The 19706-nt window shown below is 46.7% G+C and overlaps 1 protein-coding gene across 6 annotated transcripts in view; it reads left to right on the top strand.

The window, feature by feature from the left end:
- LOC140282617 (filamin-C-like) overlaps positions 1-19706 on the top strand; it is a 123898-nt gene that overhangs the window by 18755 nt on the left and 85437 nt on the right. For 3 of the 6 annotated variants that reach the window (XM_072377112.1, XM_072377113.1, XM_072377116.1), the window contains exons 2-8: positions 10879-11127; positions 12414-12511; positions 15150-15300; positions 15406-15602; positions 15688-15850; positions 16632-16832; positions 18577-18699. In XM_072377112.1, the coding sequence (XP_072233213.1) occupies positions 10879-11127; positions 12414-12511; positions 15150-15300; positions 15406-15602; positions 15688-15850; positions 16632-16832; positions 18577-18699 (1182 nt within the window). The remainder of the gene's footprint in view (positions 1-10878; positions 11128-12413; positions 12512-15149; positions 15301-15405; positions 15603-15687; positions 15851-16631; positions 16833-18576; positions 18700-19706) is intronic. The other 3 variants (XM_072377114.1, XM_072377115.1, XM_072377117.1) reach the window with 1 other exon arrangement.

A 19706-nucleotide genomic window follows, 5' to 3' on the forward strand; every position in this document is an offset into this window, starting at 1 on the left:
GTCCCTTTAAGTCTCTTCTTCAGCAGATAGAAGCTCAGCTGCATTTAACTCAGCTGACGGGCTCGGCCATGTTTCAGCTCTGAGAAACTCTGGTGCTGCTCAACAGAGCAGCTGCTATGCTGTGGATCTTGGTTCCTGTTGGTCTCCACACTTTCTTCCTGCCATCACTCTGATGCAGGTTCATCTGGGTCCAGAACACCTTTTTCCAGAACTCTGCAGCTCCTTTAAGGACTTTTTGGCAAACTGTGACGTGTCCATCCTGTTTCTGTGGCTAACTAGCGGTTAGCATGTAGCAGTGGCTAACTAGCGGTTAGCATGTAGCAGTGTAGCCTCTGTGCTTCTGTGGCTAACTAGCGGTTAGCATGTAGCAGTGTAGCCTCATGAAGTCTTCTGTGGACACACCTGCCTCCTGAAGATGGTTCTGACCTGTTGGACGGGCCTTTGAGGGTTCACAGAGTTCTCTAGACAGCTGATGTTGGTGATCCTAAGGTTTGACCCATGTCTCTGATGGTTTATTCTGTTTTTTCAGCCTAATAACAGCGTCATTGACACTCTAAGTGGGCGTAACGTCCTCTGAAGCGTGTTGTTGGATCTGCAGACTTCAGTCCTTTATAGCCCACAGGTGTCTGTGTTTAAATAGCTGTGGTGTTTCTGAAGCTCTGATCAGGGTAATCAGCCACAAACCCACGTTTACACAGCTGCTGCCCACCTGCTCAGGATGAACCGCTGAACAGTGATGAAGAGCAGCAGCTCAGCAGGTGGCGCTGTTTTAAACAGCTTCACGGTCACTGATAGGAAGCTAAATCTGGTGGAAACAGAGCCAGAGAAGCACGGAGAGGCATCTGTAGGAGTTTATCTCTAAGTGTTGGTGATTGATTATTCTCTAGAAGCAGAAACAACTGATTAACATGTTTGATGAATCCAAACCGATGCATTGCATCCTTTATGAGCATCAACTCCACCTTTTAGACCAAAAAAGGAGAAACAAACTGTTGAATGAATGATGACACAGTGGAATATGTGACGTGTTGAGGTTGTTTTTACTGAGTTTTAGGGACTGAAAGCTGCTGGACTTTCTTTTTACCATGTTTCAGTTCAACCAAACGTCCAAGAAGAAGACAGAAACCTTGCCTTTGTGGGAATGAATCGGTCTTTTCTCTGTTCACGTTCCTTTCTTCCTCCTCAGAGACACTAAAACTCTACTCCTTAGCTCTCTTAGCGTTGTTTTGAGTCTGGAAACACTGAGAATAGGGGGCTCTTCTGTGATAAATCTGAGGTTTGCTCACAGAAAAGTAAAGCTTTCTTCCCCAGGTGGACCTAAAACACCCAGTTTGACCTCAGCTCAGCCGATAACACAGAAGCTCTCCCACACAGATGTTGACATCAGCGTACCGCTCCGGGCTCGGCACCGACAGGAACCCTCTGCACTCCGTCAGTCTCCTGGGACCTCATTCATCTTTTAAAGGCGCCTTCAGACTGAGAGCTTGTTTAGTTTACTGCAGAAACACAGATCTCACTGACGAGGCTTCAGCTTTCATGGTTGTTTCTGTCACCTTGTTCTTGTTCGCCTTCATGTCCCAGCAGCTGCTTCAGAACACATTCATCATCATCTTTTCCTTCAGTTCGGGTTTACTGGAGGAAACTGAATCTTATCAGGATGCAGCTTTGCATGAACGCCTGTCTCGGCTGTACTATGAAACCAGATGAAACCAATCAGTTGGTCAGACTAAAAACATGTCTTAAAGACATAAATACCTCAGAACTTCTTTGTCTTTGGACTGTATAGTTACTCTAGATGGTATTTCTTTGGCTTCTAGTTCTACAGTGAGGAACCTTGGAGTTATTTTTGACCAGAATCTGTCCTTTGACTCACATATAAAACAGGTTTCTACCTTCTTTCACCTTCTTAATATTGTTAAAATCAGGATGTGATGCAGAGAAACTAGTTCATGCATCTGTTCCTTCAAGATTGAACTACTGTAATTCCTTATTATTGGGCTGGAAAGGAAAGTTTCAGCCTGATCTTAAAGGTAGAGAGGGTGTCTGCTTCCTGAAGCCAAACTGGCAGCTGGTTCCACAGAGAGGGAACCATCATGGAGTTCCTCAGGGTTCTGTACTTGGACCGATTCTTTTTACTTTATACATGCTTCCATTAGGTAATATTATAAGACAGCATGGCATTAGGCTGGTTTAAGTCATATTTATCTGATAGATTCCAGTTTGTTCTTGTAAATGAAGAATCTTCCTCACACGTTGGAGTAAGTCATGGAGTTCCTCAGGGTTCTGTGCTTGGACCGATTATTTTTACTTACATGTTTCCATTAGGTAATAACCTAACATGGCATAAATGTCCACTGCTATGCTGATGATACTCAGCTGTACTTATCTATGAAACCAGATGAAACCAATCAGTTGGTCAGACTAAAAACATGTCTTAAAGACATAAATACCTCAGAACTTCTTTGTCTTTGGACTATATAGTTACTCTAGATGGTATTTCTTTGGCTTCTAGTTCTATAGTGAGGAACCTTGGAGTTATTTTTTATCAGAATCTGTCCTCTGACTCACATATAAAACAGGTTTCTGCCTTCTTTCACCTTCGTAATATCATTAAAATCAGGAACAGAGAAACTAGTTCAAGTATCTGTTCCTTCAGGACTGAACTACTGTAATTCCTTATTATTGGGCTGGAAAGGAAAGTTTCAGCCTGATCTTAAAGGTAGAGAGGGTGTCTGCTTCCTGAAGCCAAACTGGCAGCTGGTTCCACAGAGAGGGAACCATCATGGAGTTCCTCAGGGTTCTGTACTTGGACCGATTCTTTTTACTTTATACATGCTTCCATTGGTTAATATTATAATACAACATGGCATTAGGCTGGTTTAAGTCATATTTATCTGATAGATTCCAGTTTGTTCTTGTAAATGAAGAATCTTCCTCACACACCAGAGTAAGTCATGGAGTTCCTCAGGGTTCTGTGCTTGGACCAATTATTTTTACTTACATGTTTCCATTAGGTAACATTATCAGACAGCATGGCATAAATTTCCATTGTTATGCTGATGATACTCAGCTGAACTTATCTATGAAACCAGACTAAAAACATGTCTTAAAGACATAAAGACCTGGATGAGTCAGAACCTTCTTTGTCTTTGGACTATATAGTTACTCTAGATGGTATTTCCTTGGCTTCCAGTTCTACAGTGAGGAACCTTGGAGTTATTTTTTACCAGAACCTGTCCTTTGACTCACATATAAAACAGGTTTCTGCCTTCTTTCACCTTCGTAATATCATTAAAATCAGGAACAGAGAAACTAGTTCAAGTATCTGTTCCTTCAGGACTGAACTACTGTAATTCTTTATTATTGGGCTGGAAAGGAAAGTTTCAGCCTGATCTTAAAGGTAGAGAGGGTGTCTGCTTCCTGAAGCCAAACTGGCATCTGGTTCCACAGAGAGGGAACCATCATGGAGTTCCTCAGGGTTCTGTGCTTGGACCGATTCTTTTTACTTTATACATGCTTCCATTAGGTAATATTATAAGACAGCATGGCATTAGGCTGGTTTAAGTCATATTTATCTGATAGATTCCAGTTTGTTCTTGTAAATGAAGAATCTTCCTCACACGTTGGAGTAAGTCATGGAGTTCCTCAGGGTTCTGTGCTTGGACCGATTATTTTTACTTAAATGTTTCCATTAGGTAATAACCTACCATGGCATAAATTTCCATTGTTATGCTGATGATACTCAGCTGTACTTATCTATGAAACCAGATGAAACCAATCAGTTGGTCAGACTAAAAACATGTCTTAAAGACATAAATACCTCAGAACTTCTTTGTCTTTGGACTATATAGTTAATCTAGATGGTATTTCCTTGGCTTCCAGTTCTACAGTGAGGAACCTTGGAGTTATTTTTTACCAGAACCTGTCCTTTGACTCACATATAAAACAGGTTTCTGCCTTCTTTCACCTTCGTAATATCATTAAAATCAGGAACAGAGAAACTAGTTCATGCATCTGTTCCTTCAAGATTGAACTACTGTAATTCCTTATTATTGGGCTGGAAAGAAAAGTTTCAGCCTGATCTTAAAGGTAGAGAGGGTGTCTGCTTCCTGAAGCCAAACTGGCAGCTGGTTCCACAGAGAGGGAACCATCATGGAGTTCCTCAGGGTTCTGTACTTGGACCGATTCTTTTTACTTTATACATGCTTCCATTAGTTAATATTATAAGACAGCATGGCATTAGGCTGGTTTAAGTCATATTTATCTGATAGATTCCAGTTTGTTCTTGTAAATGAAGAATCTTCCTCACACATTGGAGTAAGTCATGGAGTTCCTCAGGGTTCTGTGCTTGGACCAATTATTTTTACTTACATGTTTCCATTAGGTAATAACCTAACATGGCATAAATGTCCACTGCTATGCTGATGATACTCAGCTGTACTTATCTATGAAACCAGATGAAACCAATCAGTTGGTCAGACTAAAAACATGTCTTAAAGACATAAATACCTCAGAACTTCTTTGTCTTTGGACTATATAGTTAATCTAGATGGTATTTCCTTGGCTTCTAGTCCTACAGTGAGGAACCTTGGAGTTATTTTTTACCAGAATCTGTCCTCTGACTCACATATAAAACAGGTTTCTGCCTTCTTTCACCTTCATAATATTGTTAAAATCAGGAACATCCTGTCTCATGGTGATGCAGAGAAACTAGTTCATGCTTCTGTTCCTTCAGGACTGAACTACTGTAATTCCTTATTATTGTTCTGGAAAGAAAAGTTTCAGCCTGATCTTAAAGGTAGAGAGGGTGTCTGCTTCCTGAAGCCAAACTGGCAGCTGGTTCCACAGAGAGGGAACCATCATGGAGTTCCTCAGGGTTCTGTGCTTGGACCGATTATTTTTACTTAAATGTTTCCATTAGGTAATAACCTAACATGGCATAAATGTCCATTGTTATGCTGATGATACTCAGCTGTACTTATCTATGAAACCAGATGAAACCAACAGGTTGGTCAGACTAAAAACATGTTTTAAAGACATAAATACCTCAGAACTTCTTTGTCTTTGGACTATATAGTTAATCTAGATGGTATTTCTTTGGCTTCTAGTTCTATAGTGAGGAACCTTGGAGTTATTTTTTACCAGAATCTGTCCTCTGACTCACATATAAAACTGGTTTCTGCCTTCTTTCACCTTCGTAATATTGTTAAAATCAGGAACATCCTGTCTCAGGGTGATGCAGAGAAACTGCTCCATGCATCTGTTACTTCAGGACTGAACTACTGTAATTCCTTATTATTGTTCTGTCCCACAGATTCTCTGAAAATCCTCCAGCTGATCCAAAACCCTGCAGCCAGAGTTCTGATGAGATCTAACAGCAGAGATCATGTTTCTCCAGTTTTAGCTTCTCTTCATTGGCTCCCTGTTAAATTCAGAATAGAATTTAAGATTCTTCTCCTCACATATAAAGCTCTTAATGACCGAGCTCCATCACATCTTAAAGCAACTGTGAGGATCACTTACTGCCATCTAGTGGTCAAGTTGAAGATAGCAACCATGTAAAATACCACCCATCCACTGTGGAAGGGGTAACTGTATCTTCACCTGGAGGTTAAATGACCTTTTCAAGGAGAAAACATGAAGATATTTGTTCTTTTAAAGCCTCTCTTTTCTTTTTCTTGTTTTCCCTTCTTTGACGAGGTCGATTCACCTCACAGCATCGTCCTCCGAGCCGCACTCTTCTTCTGCCGTCCTTTTATGGCAGTGATATGTAGAAGGACCTGCTGCACATGCTTCCCTCTGAGCTCACACAGGCACAAAATATCACTGGATAAAAAGATCCAAATCGAAACATAGTTGTCATGATGTAATTGTTTTGTTCGCCGGCTTATTTGTGGTTTCCAGTCCAAACCCTGTTCCAGCTGTGCAGAAAGGCTGCTACTGTAACAGCGGTGGGACTGAACCTGCAACCCTTAGACGTGTAACTCTGCCAGTTTTTAATGTGAGGAGCCTTTTCAGGCCTCTTGTGGGTCATTTGTCCCCATAAGGACTCTGCTCTGGACCTCAGGCTGCAGATGAAGGCCGGTTTTCAGACAGGTTTCAGCCCAGAATCTCTGATTTCACCACAAACTTTCACGGATCTGTTTGCTGCCACATCTGGACGTGTTTGTTCTCTCTTTTTTAGCCTCTGTGATGAACTTTCATCCTGCTGGACTCCAGCAGAGTTCACACTGTTAATCTTTTTAATTCCTTCCCTCTGTCGTCATCATCTCTTTTCCCTTCTTGGCTGTGCAGTTCCATAAAGGCTGTCTTTCTAAATGTCACATTACACAGTTTCTCCGTCCCCCTCGGGCCCGTTCGGATGGAGGTGGGGGTGTTTTCCTCTCTCTGCAGCCTCTGCAGTCAGGACTCCATTGTTCCTCCGCAGCTCGGCGTCCTTCAGCTTGTTTGTTTGGTAACCGTTGGCGACCGGCGAGCGTGGCCGTTAACAAACAGGACGACTTGTGTTCACACAGACGAGTTGTTGTGCGGCTCAGAAAGCGTCTGGCAGAACAACCAGAGTCCATTCCTGATTTTACTGCTTTCTGCTGCCACACAAGCTGATTTATTCCTTCACTTGGTCGTTAACTCACATTTATTCTGATTCTGAAACGCGAACCGGTTTGATCTGAAAGTGTTCAGAAGAAATGAAACGTGAAAAGTCTGGTTTGGTCTGACCTGGAAGAACTTTACAGAACAAAAGCTCCATGTGTGAGAGGCTGATAGGGCAGAATGGGTTTATCCAACCCAGAGAGGGAAGACCTGCGGCAGCTCCTGTTTCCTGGGAAAGATTACAGCGATGCTCCCAGCGCAGCGTTTGCTTTCTGAGCAGCGGCTCGGTCTAATGTCTGGAGCTTCCTGAGAAGGAAAATGTGATTTCATGGCTGGAAACACGCAGAGTTGTGTTTCCATCTCTCATGCTGCGGAGACTTCAGCTGAATCAAGTTTAACAAACAAAACCAAACATTCAGAGTCAGATTTTCACCTGAAGGGAGCAGGAGTTCAAGGCCTTGAAGCGAGGCCTTGAAGCGAGGCCTTGAAGCGAGGCCTTGAAGCGAGGCCTTGAAGTGAGGCTTTGAGGCGAGGCTTTAAAGCGAGGCCTTGAAGCGAGGCCTTGAAGCGAGGCCTTGAAGCGAGGCCTTGAAGCGAGGCCTTGAGGTGAGGCTTTAAAGCGAGGCCTTGAAGCGAGGCCTTGAAGCGAGGCCTTGAAGCGAGGCCTTGAACGAGGCCTTGAAGCGAGGCCTTGAAGCGAGGCCTTGAAGCGAGGCCTTGAAGCGAGGCATTGAAGCGAGGCCTTGAAGCGAGGCCTTGAGGCGAGGCCTTGAGGCGAGGCTTTAAAGCGAGGCCTTGAAGCGAGGCCTTGAAGCGAGGCCTTGAAGCGAGGTTTTAAAGCGAGGCCTTGAAGCGAGGCCCTGAAGCGAGGCCTTGAAGCGAGGCCTTGAGGCGAGGCTTTAAAGCGAGGCCTTGAAGCGAGGCCTTGAGGCGAGGCCTTGAGGCGAGGCTTTAAAGCGAGGCCTTGAAGCGAGGCCTTGAAGCGAGGCCTTGAAGCGAGGCTTTAAAGCGAGGCCTTGAAGCGAGGCCTTGAGGCGAGGCTTTAAAGCGAGGCCTTGAAGCGAGGCCTTGAAGCGAGGCCTTGAAGCGAGGTTTTAAAGCGAGGCCTTGAAGCGAGGCCCTGAAGCGAGGCCTTGAAGCGAGGCCTTGAGGCGAGGCTTTAAAGCGAGGCCTTGAAGCGAGGCCTTGAGGCGAGGCCTTGAGGCGAGGCTTTAAAGCGAGGCCTTGAAGCGAGGCCTTGAAGCGAGGCCTTGAAGCGAGGCTTTGAGGCGAGGCTTTAAAGCGAGGCTTTAAAGCGAGGCCTTGAAGCGAGGCCTTGAAGCGAGGCCTTGAAGCGAGGCCTTGAAGCGAGGCCTTGAAGCGAGGCTTTAAAGCGAGGCCTTGAGGTGAGGCCTTGAAGCGAGGCCTTGAGGTGAGGCCTTGAAGCGAGGCCCTGAAGCGAGGCCCTGAAGCGAGGCCTTGAGGCGAGGCTTTAAAGCGAGGCCTTGAAGCGAGGCTTTGAGGCGAGGCCTTGAAGCGAGGCCTTGAAGCGAGGCCTTGAGGCGAGGCTTTAAAGCGAGGCCTTGAGGCAAGGCTTTAAAGCGAGGCCTTGAAGCGAGGCCTTGAGGCGAGGCTTTAAAGCGAGGCCTTGAAGCGAGGCCTTGAAGCGAGGCTTTGAGGCGAGGCCTTGAAGCGAGGCTTTGAGGCGAGGCTTTAAAGCGAGGCCTTGAAGCGAGGCTTTAAAGCGAGGCCTTGAGGTGAGGCCTTGAAGCGAGGCCTTGAAGCGAGGCCTTGAAGCGAGGCCTTGAGGCGAGGCTTTAAAGCGAGGCCTTGAGGTGAGGCCTTGAAGCGAGGCCTTGAGGTGAGGCCTTGAAGCGAGGCCCTGAAGCGAGGCCCTGAAGCGAGGCCTTGAGGCGAGGCTTTAAAGCGAGGCCTTGAAGCGAGGCTTTGAGGCGAGGCCTTGAAGCGAGGCCTTGAAGCGAGGCCTTGAGGCGAGGCTTTAAAGCGAGGCCTTGAGGCAAGGCTTTAAAGCGAGGCCTTGAAGCGAGGCTTTAAAGCGAGGCCTTGAAGCGAGGCCTTGAAGCGAGGCTTTAAAGCGAGGCCTTGAAGCGAGGCTTTAAAGCGAGGCCTTGAAGCGAGGCCTTGAAGCGAGGCCTTGAAGCGAGGCCTTGAAGCGAGGCCTTGAAGCGAGGCTTTAAAGCGAGGCCTTGAAGCGAGGCCTTGAAGCGAGGCCTTGAAGCGAGGCCTTGAAGCGAGGCTTTAAAGCGAGGCCTTGAGGTGAGGCATTGAGGCGAGGCCTTGAGGTGAGGCATTGAGGCGAGGCCTTGAACGAGGCCTTGAAGCGAGGCATTGAAGCGAGGCTTTAAAGCGAGGCCTTGAAGCGAGGCCTTGAAGCGAGGCCTTGAAGCGAGGCCTTGAAGCGAGGCCTTGAAGCGAGGCCTTGAGGCGAGGCCTTGAGGCGAGGCCTTGAAGCGAGGCCTTGAAGCGAGGCCTTGAAGCGAGGCCTTGAAGCGAGGCCTTGAGGCGAGGCTTTAAAGCGAGGCCTTGAACCGAGGCTTGAAGCGAGGCCCTGAAGCGAGGCCTTGAAGCGAGGCCCTGAAGCGAGGCCTTGAAGCGAGGCCTTGAGGTGAGGCATTGAGGCGAGGCCTTGAGGTGAGGCATTGAGGCGAGGCCTTGAACGAGGCCTTGAAGCGAGGCATTGAAGCGAGGCTTTAAAGCGAGGCCTTGAGGTGAGGCATTGAAGCGAGGCCTTGAGGCGAGGCCTTGAAGCAAGGCCCTGAAGCGAGGCCCTGAAGTAAGGCCTTGAGGCGAGGCCTTGAGGCGAGGCTTTAAAGCGAGGCCTTGAGGTGAGGCATTGAAGCGAGGCCTTGAAGCGAGGCCCTGAAGCGAGGCCCTGAAGCGAGGCCTTGAAGCGAGGCCCTGAAGCGAGGCCTTGAAGCGAGGCCTTGAGGTGAGGCATTGAGGCGAGGCCTTGAGGTGAGGCATTGAGGCGAGGCCTTGAACGAGGCCTTGAAGCGAGGCATTGAAGCGAGGCTTTAAAGCGAGGCCTTGAGGTGAGGCATTGAAGCGAGGCCCTGAAGCGAGGCATTGAGGCGAGGCCTTGAAGCAAGGCCCTGAAGCGAGGCCCTGAAGTAAGGCCTTGAGGCGAGGCCTTGAGGCGAGGCTTTAAAGCGAGGCCTTGAGGTGAGGCATTGAAGCGAGGCCTTGAAGCAAGGCCCTGAAGCGAGGCCCTGAAGTAAGGCCTTGAGGCGAGGCCTTGAGGCGAGGCTTTAAAGCGAGGCCTTGAGGTGAGGCATTGAAGCGAGGCCTTGAAGCGAGGCCCTGAAGCGAGGCCCTGAAGCGAGGCCCTGAAGTAAGGCCTTGAGGCGAGGCCTTGAGGCGAGGCCTTGAAGCGAGGCATTGAGGCGAGGCCTTGAAGCGAGGCCTTGAAGCGAGGCCTTGAGGCGAGGCTTTAAAGCGAGGCCCTGAAGCGAGGCCCTGAAGCGAGGCCCTGAAGTAAGGCCTTGAGGCGAGGCCTTGAGGCGAGGCCTTGAAGCGAGGCCTTGAGGCGAGGCATTGAAGCGAGGCCTTGAAGCGAGGCCTTGAAGCGAGGCCTTGAAGCCCTGTTTTTTTAGGCAGTTAAAGAAACTGAAAGACTAAAAGAAAGGCGTTACAGATGTGCTGCGTTCAGGTGTCAGTCGTAAATGTTGAAGCTCTGACAGCAGCTGAAGTGCCGGATGAATCAGTGTGTGAGGGGATAACCATCTGTGATGTCACAGCTTCCTGATTGGCCGATCCATCAGAAACTTTAACGCAGCTCGGGGGAGCGTGAGGGAGGATGACTCGAGTTCATGCCGCGGCCTTGATGGCGGACTCAGGGGAGGAAACAGCAGATGGTGTCCTCCCTCCCTCAGATCTCTCGATACGTGTGCATGTGTTTCCCATTTAAAGTGACCTCATTCCTCGGCCGGGGCAGGATGACATCATCTGCTCCCTGCTGCTGATGGATGAAACCTTTCTTCGCAATGACAGAGTGAATAGAAGTCTCCTGATGTGTGCACGGCGAACCGAGCGAAGCGGTGAACTTTCAGGTCGGTGCTCCTCTGCAGAGCGGGAAACTGGGTCAGGAAACGCTGGAAAACAGCAGCATTCCTGTGTAAAATATCTTTTACAGTAGATTACTCAAAGAAGCGTGTTTACATGTGATTATAATTCACTTTCTGACACTCGGCTGGGTGCAGGTTTGACTTTAAATCCACCAACAGGACCTTTTTTTCCTCATCAGTCTGATAAAATATCAGTAAATAATCCCATTTCTCTCTCCCTCAGACTCTAAAGCTATCGTGGACGGGAACCTGAAGCTGATCCTGGGTCTGATCTGGACCCTGATCCTGCACTACTCCATCTCCATGCCCATGTGGGAGGATGAGGACGACGAAGATGCCAAGAAACTGACCCCCAAACAGCGTCTGCTGGGCTGGATCCAGAACAAGGTGCCCCAGCTCCCCATCACCAACTTCCACCGAGACTGGAGAGACGGCAAAGCTCTGGGAGCGCTGGTGGACAACTGCGCCCCCGGTAGGACCGAGTCCGGCTTAGGTTTAGGGTTAAGGGGTTAGGGTTAGGGTTAATTAACTGGGTTAGGGTTAAAGTTAAGGGGTTAGGGTTAGGGTTAGGGTTAAGGATAGGGTTATGGTTATGGTTAGGGTTAATTAACCGAGTCCGGGTTAGGGTTAGGGTTAAGGGGTTAGGGTTAGGGTTAGGGTTAGGGTAGGGTTAGGGTTAAGGGGTTAGGGTTAGGGTTAGGGTTAATTAACCGAGTCCGACTTAGGGTTAGGGTTAGGGTTAGGGTTATGGTAGGCTTGAGAGTTTTTACTCAGTGGTCTCCCTCCTACGCAACCAGCTGGTTACCATGGAGTTTGGTGTAGAAACCAAGGGGGTGCACGCTCAACTCGTGATCTGGCCTGGAGCTGGGTTAGGGTACCCTACCCCAAGAAGTAGAGAGAGAGGATGGGTTATATTTTTGAGTTCTGGTGTGCTGCGGGTGCGATAGGAAATTGAATTTCCCTTGAGGTGAGTGGTGCAAGAGTTTGAGTGTGTACTGTATGCAGTAGGCTCGAGGCCCTTGGTTTGTGTATGTGGAGGAAGTGTGTGTGGGGGGGGGGTTAGAGGAGGAGAGAGAGGATGGACAGAAAAGAGGTAGGAAGTGTAAAAGCAATTATTCTGGGAGACTTAGGTGTTGGGGCTGTGGTCCTGTGACCTTAGGGTGAGTAAATGGGAGGGGAGGGCATAAGAAATGGCCAAATGATCAATTTTAGGGCCAAAAAGGTTTATTTTTGGGAAAATTATGGAAATTATGAAAATTAATTTTCCCGTGGTGGTGCCAGGGGAAGGACTTATGGTTAGGGCTGTGTCCTGTGACCTTAGGGTAAGGATAAATGGGAGGGGAGGGCATAAAAATGGTGGGTAGGTGGTACAATTTTAGGGTTAAGGTTAGGGTTAGTTTTAGGGTTAAGGTTAGGGTTGGGGTTAGGGTTAATTAACCAGGTTAGGGTTACAGGATGAGCAGATTTATATGACTACTGTCAGGGTTTCTGGTTTAGTTTGATGGCTGAACTCCACTGTTGGGTCATCTGTAGAAGAAACTTCAGCTTCTCAACTCAGAAGCTGTTTGAAGGATATATTTTGGTGCCAAATACCTCATTTTTCCACGTACAGAGAGAAGTTTATGACTATTTTCTGGTCTTAAAACTTAAACAGAACATGTTAACATGGTATTTCAGAGTAGTTCTACCTTACCTTGACTCTCCAACATGATGTTTAATATTATATAATATTAAAAAACTGTGACCCGCTGCCTTCAGGTCTGTGTCCGGACTGGGAAACATGGGATCCAAGTCAGCCGGTGGAGAACGCCCGAGAGGCCATGCAGCAGGCCGACGACTGGCTGGGAGTGCCACAGGTAACACACACCTGCAGCTTCAAACTGGTCACGAACAGCAGCAGCTTCCTTTTAGATCAGATCCTGGGTGACAAAACCCTCCCACCTGTACTTTAAAAAGCTGAAACATGTCATTATTTAGGCTTCGTAGGGCTCAGTTAGCTGCTCCAACAGGTTAACAGCTTTACTGTTGCCATGGTTACGCATCATAAGGGATGCTAAAAAACAGAAAAAAGTGCCAGTAACCAGCAGAAGTTCTTCCAGCAGCATTCAGACCTGCAGAAAAGTTGGACGATTGTTCTAAAATGCAATAGAAATGGGTTTTTTTTAACAAACACAAGTCCAAAGAACTGATTCTCAGAGTCTCAGTGAAAGTTATCTGTAAAAACCGACATCTGTGATCAGTTGATTGGGCTAGGAGTTGAAATCTTTATTTATACTTGCTTTTAGATCAGATCCTGGGTGACAAAACCCTCCCATCTGTACTTTAAAAAGCTGAAACATGTCCACAGAACTGATTCTCAGAGTCTTCACCGACCAAAAGAACCAAAAGTAGAATCTGCTGCAGCAGTAAAAGTTGTTCTGGAGCCAAAGAAAGACAGAAAGTTTACAGAATCTACAGCAACAGCTTCTGGAGCTTCTCCAAGCAGCAGGTTACCTGCTGACTGGTGAGGGTGTCAGGGTTGGGTATAAAAGCAGCTTCCACCAAAGGATATTGGGAACAGATTCAGGGAGTCTGGGGAAGTCTCAGTGTGGAAAGTTGCTGTGAAACTCATCATGGCTGCTCAGATGTGTGTTTTATTACTTTGGTTTCAAGCTTTAATTTGCTTTAAACGCCAACAACGAGATAAAAAACCCTCAGAAACACAGTTAAAACAGTTAAAACAGTAAAAAACTATCAAAATCAGCCCCAGAGTCAGACAGAGCAGCAAGAAAAGTGTCACAGGAAGTGAAGAAGAAGAGAAGGAAGACAACAGGAAGTGAAGAAGAAGAGAAGGAAGACAACAGGAAGTGAAGAAGAAGAGAAGGAAGACAACAGGAAGTGAAGAAGAAGAGAAGGAAGACAACAGGAAGTGAAGAAGAAGAGAAGGAAGACAACAGGAAGTGAAGAAGAAGAGAAGGAAGACAACAGGAAGTGAAGAAGAAGAGAAGGAAGACAACAGGAAGTGAAGAAGAAGAGAAGGAAGACAACAGGAAGTGAAGAAGAAGAGAAGGAAGACAAGAATAAACATCAGATGCTGGAGAGATCAGAGGAAAAGACAGAAGCAGAGAGAAAGAATTCTTTCTTCTAACATAAGCTTGAACCTTATTGTCTGTTAGCTCCAGTTTTATCTAATTTCACTCAGAAATCTAGTTTTCAGCCTTTCAAAATGTTCTTTCCAATCTCACACTGACACATATCGAATGAGAGAAAAACATTTTATCCTCCTGTTTTGTCTTTTCTGAGCAGGTTTAAGCTGCTTCACTGACCAGTTTTTATGTATTTGGAAAATAAAAGGAAATCTAGTTTAATGCAGCAAAACACTCTAAAAGCTGCTGTAGAGTCAAAGAAAGACAGAAAGTTTATAGAATCTACAGCAACAGCTTCTGGAGTCTCAGTGTGGAAAGGCCAAGGACAGAAAGCCCTGCTGGATGAGCTCGGAGCCCTCAGGCAGCACTGCAGGAGAAACCGTCAGGCCACCATGATCCATACAGCCACATGGGCTCAGGAGGAGCTGGGAAAAGCATTTCCACTCAACACAGTCCACGGCTGCATCCAGAACTGTGAGCTGAAGCTGCATCACACCAGGAGGAAGCCATATATCAGCTCTGAGCAGAACCACGGCCCAGTTCTCTGGACTCCAGCTCATCTCAGAGGGACAGAAAGACAGTGGACACGTGTTCTGTGGGCAGATGAGTCCACGTTTCAGCTGCTTCTGGGAAAAACTGCTGAGAAAGAGCATCCAGCTGTTCTCAGAGGAAGGTTTAAAGCCAGCGTCTGTGATGGTCTGGGGCTGCAGCAGAGTCCATGGCATGGAGGGCTTCATCTGGGTGAAGGTACCACTGATGCACAGCTGGATGTTGGAGTTCTGGAGAGACAGATGCTGCCATCAAGGTGCCGTCTTTTCCCGGGAGGTCCGTGGTTATTTCAGCAGGAATGGACTCAGATTCAGTTCCCAAAGCATTAAAAAGAGTCATTAAAGGAAGCTTTGGATCATTTGTTCGATTTCACCTGCAGAACGAGAAAAGAAAAAGAGAAAAGAACATCCTGTAATGTAAATGTAAAGAGGAACGGATGAAAAGAGTAGATCTGAAAACATGATACAATGAAGCCTCCAGGATGAGAATAAAGACTGAAAACATTTAAATAATCAGTCAGTTTTTCATTTAAAATGTCTCAAATATGAGGAACAGTGAATCTATAGATAAATAAATAGGAAAAACAATGATTTTGAATGATTTCTGCCTCTGAATGTTCCAGATGTTTTCCTTCAGGCTCAGCAGCTGTTAGAAATACCAGCACATATGATCCAAAACTGATGTATCGGGTCAGGAAGACGCCGATCTGCTCGTTCCTCTGAAGCAGAACTGATTTCTGAGTTTGTTCCGGATTCTTTCAGCCTGGTTCTGCTCAGATGAAGCTCCAGAGTTTGGGTTAAAACCTGTCCCTCCTCTCCAGGTCATCGCCCCAGAGGAGATTGTGGACCCCAACGTGGACGAGCACTCGGTCATGACCTACCTGTCTCAGTTCCCCAAAGCCAAGCTGAAGCCCGGGGCCCCGCTCAGGGCCAAGACCCTGCACCCGAAGAGGGCCAAAGCCTACGGACCAGGTGAGGAGAAGCCACCAGTTTCCTTCCTGGGTCTCCATCCTTAGGATCTTAGGGTTAGGACCTTAAATGGCATTGATCTTGGTCTCTTTGGCGTCTCCCTGACAGGTATCGAGCCTCGAGGCAACATGGTTCTGAAACCGGCAGAGTTTCTGGTGGAGACGGTTGAGGCCGGACTGGGAGAGGTTCTGGTTTACGTGGAGGACCCAGAGGGACACACCGAGGAGGCTCGAGTGATCCCCAACAACGACAAGAACCGGACCTACTCTGTGGCCTACCTGCCCAAAGTGGAGGGGCTCCATAAGGTGAGGAAAACCCACGTTTTCAGGTTCTCGGTCCCTAGTTCTCTCTGAAATCTAACGAAAGCCTCTGTGCTCCCCCTCTTCCCAGGTGAAGGTGCTGTTTGCTGGGCAGGACATCGACAGAAGCCCTTTCATGGTGAACGTGTCGAAGGCCATGGGCGACCCGACCAGAGTCCAGGCCCGTGGGCCCGGGCTGCAGTCGGTGGGGAACGTGGCCAACAAGCCCACATACTTTGACATTTACACTGCAGGTAACTGAAAGGCCAAGGGGGACGTTTTCTTTCTTCGTTTCGGTTTGGGGTCCCTTTGGTTGTTCACCAGTCGTGTTGGAGCAGGTTCTGACTGGATTCTGGAGAGTCCAGTCAGGGAAAGAACATCCAGAACCATGAAGAACAGGCAGAGAAAACCAGTCCGAGGAAAGGAAACTGCTCCACAGGGTTTCCAGAGGAAAGACCCTTTCATTTCTGTCCTCCTCTGATTGGTCCCGTTTGGTCCTGTCCTGTAAGATCAGATCAGGACATGTTCCTCAGCAGGTGTTAAAACCTCAGATGGACCCATGGCATTATTTACTGAACAGTGGGATAAAAACTAGTAAAAAGCTTTTACTTTACAGTGACATTAGAAGATGAATCAGAGTTAAAACCGAAGGGGGACGTTTTCCTCCTTCGTTTTGGTTTGGGGTCCCTTTGGTTTTTCACCAGTCGTGTTGGAGCAGGTTCTGACTGGATTCTGGAGAGCAAAAGCATGAAGAACAACAAGGTCTCGCTTTGGACGTCCAGTCAGGGAAAGAACATCCAGAACCATGAAGGACATCCAGAGAAAACCAGTCCGAGGAAAGGAAACTGCTCCACAGGGTTTCCAGAGGAAAGACCCTTTCATTTCATGAATTAGAGTCCAAACCGAAGGACTTGGATGCGATCTCTGACTTTTGTTCTTGAGTTGCAGACGAAAAGCTGAGCTTCATTTCTCCGATGCTGTTCCCATGACGACCACACTGTTTAAAGCTCCCCTTGTCCTCTGTCTGTCCGCCAGGGGCGGGCGCCGGAGATGTGGGCGTCATCATCGTGGACTCGAACGGCCGGAGGGACACTGTGGAGATCGTCTTGGAGAACAGAGGCGACAGTATTTTCCGGTGCACCTATGTGCCCGTCCTGGAGGGGCCGCACACCGTCTACGTGACCTTTGCCGGGCAGCAGATTCCCAGAAGTCCTTTCACCGTCAACATCTCTGAGGGTGCGTTTCGCGCAGTAATGTCCACAGCTGAGAGCTCCTTTTTCTTTCTTTCTTTATGTGTCGTCTCCAAGGGCAACCAAGGGCGTAACCATGGTTTTTAGACATTGGGGGGGTCCAAGAAAAACAAAATTGTTAAGTGCATTATCTACAATTCTTTATTTATATATGAAAAACTGGACATTTAGAACATAGTTTAGAGGACTACATTGACCATGTAAGTTCACATCTAAAGGAATAGTGTAATTTCTCCGAGACAGTGACTGCCCCCCCCACTTTGTTTTGGTTAGTTGCTTACTGTTTACTGACCTTAAACACACCTACCAATTACAATTATGCTCTTCCAGTAGTTCTGTAGCAAATAGGACAGCTTCCAATGGAAAACGACCAAATACCCAAAGCATGTTTATGGAAATATTTTAATAACTAATGATGTAACAAATTACAGACTTTTCCTTTAGCAAAAAATGTGCTTAAAAAGGTAAAGAACCTCAGAGTTATTTTTGATCCAGAGCTCATTTTTTCACCCCACAGTAGATATATCACAAGGATGGGCTTCTTTCATCTGAAGAACATTGCCAGAGTGAGACCGATCCTCTCCCAGAACCACTGATTCATGCTTTTATCACATGCAGAATCGATTATTGTGATGCTCTTCTTGCTGGTCTTTCTAAAAATGCTATAAATCCATTACAGCTGCTACAGAACTCAGCTGCTCATCTGCTGACGAAGACCAGAAACATATTACTCCAGTTTTAAAGTCTCTGCATTGGCTTCCTGTGTGTTTCCGGACTGATTTCAAGGTGCTTTTATTGGTTTTAGGGCCCTTAATGATCTCAGTCCTTTAATGTTTGAACCTCCTCAGGTCCTCAGAGGCTGGGCTGTTGTTTATTCCCAAAGCGAGGACTCAAACGTCTCATTTGGTCTTTATGGTCCTTGTCTCTGGAACAGCCTTCCTGGGGACCTGAGGGAAGACTTCAGACCTTCTTATTTAGTAAAACAGAAATATACTTTATTTACATTATCTCACACACGATGGTGAAGGCCATCATGGACTTCAGGATAACCTTCAGTGTGGATTTACCTTCAGAGTTTCTTAATATTCGGATCTGTAGGGGTCTGATACAGATTGGAACCCAGTTAAAGATTATTCCCAAAGCGAGGACTAAAACGTCTCATTTGGTCCTTTATGGTCCTTGTCTCTGGAACAGCCTTCCTGGGGACCTGAGGGAAGACTTCAGACCTTCTTATTTGCTATAAAACAGAAATATATTGTTATCATGGACATAACCTTCAGTGTGGATTTACCTTCAGAGTTTCTTAATATTCGGATCTGTAGGGGTCTGATACAGATTGGAACCCAGTTAAAGATGTTAAAGATGTAATTAGCTCAGAGTGTATTAGCTCACACCATTAATACACCAGCAGAGTGTCAGGTGAGTCTGTTTAAACACCAGCAGAGTTTACAGTCCACCGTCAGATCTAACCTCTGTAAATCATCTGGCTTGTTTTCATTTACAGTGGAAAATAAATGTGTTTCGTCCCTGAACTCCCCGACGAAGGCTGACGCCGTGTTAATTTAACTGAAACCTTTCTTTCTTTGAACAGGAATCACTTTAAAAAGGTTTTAGCACCTGCGGTTTCCTCCCACCGGTGCCTTCAGGGTTGGCGGTGCTGCCATCTGCTGGTCTGGAGGTCTCACCTCGCCTGTTTTCAAATGTATCACCACTGTTGTTCCCTCCCTCAGTTTCACAGAAGGAGGGTCCCCCCGGGTCTCCAGTGCAGCTTGTACCTCAGTCCATTCGCACCCCACCCTCAGACAAGACAAGGAGAGCCCCCCCTCCAACACCTCCCAAACCCAGGCGACCAAGTTAGTACAGGCCAGGGACGGGGGTGTGACTGGAGCCTGCCTGCGCTAGCCCGGTCCTTTCCGGCTCAACCCGAAACCACTTCTGCCTCGACCCCTCTGGATGGGTCTTCACAGCATGTGCCGGCACCGCTTCTTCCTGAGCAGCTTCTTCTTTTTCTGTAGAGTGAATGTGGATGTGTTGAGTCTTCTCTGGAGGACACCAGGAACTGCTTCTCGAATCATTCAGAACTGGGTTTGTTCGGTTGTCCTGGGACAGGATCACATTTTTAGAAGCAGCTCAGGTCAACACAACAATCCTCATACACAAAATTAAATGAAAAAATAAAGATTATTTATATAAATAGCTATAAAAAAGAAAACATACAAATAAAACCTCAGAAAATGTAAGCATCGCAGGCTAAATAGGGGCAGATTGGTTAAAACATTTTCTAAAATTAGCTTATTATGTTGATTTTCTACTGCAATGTTCAGTGTTATTGTTGGAATGTACCATTACTGCCCAGATGGGGAGATCCGCAGCCATCCACAGACTAGTTCATTTATCAGATTACCATTTATTCACCTAACAAATGAATGGAAATCAACCAACTGCTGTTATTATTATTAACTTTAGCATTTTTGGACAGGTATGATTTAATAAGGGAAAGTCGTTTCCATTCAACTGGAGTGAGGTCACATGATGATGATGTCACTTGAAGTAAAGTCTGTCATTGGACAGATGTGACTGCAGAGGGCGGGGCTTCAGATTTAGAGCTGAAGCACAGCAGAGAGGGAGGGGGAGGGGCCTGTAATAAGCATTTATTCAAATTTTACACCTTTTTTGTCAGAGTTACCGAGTTCTTCTCTAATAGTTTCAAATATTCAAATTGTTGACACACAATCTCTGAAGAGGTAAAGGTGTCAGATGTAGTGATGCTAAGCTACGTAGCACGCTTCAATTATCATCATACAGCCCTGATAGAAAAAAATTAAAGTGTCCTGATCAATCATCCAGCTTTCTGAAGCTC

The sequence above is a fragment of the Leuresthes tenuis genome, unplaced genomic scaffold, assembly GCF_036924035.1.
Source record: "Leuresthes tenuis unplaced genomic scaffold, fLeuTen1.0.hap1 SCAF_23, whole genome shotgun sequence".
NCBI classification, from domain to species: Eukaryota; Metazoa; Chordata; class Actinopteri; order Atheriniformes; family Atherinopsidae; genus Leuresthes; species Leuresthes tenuis.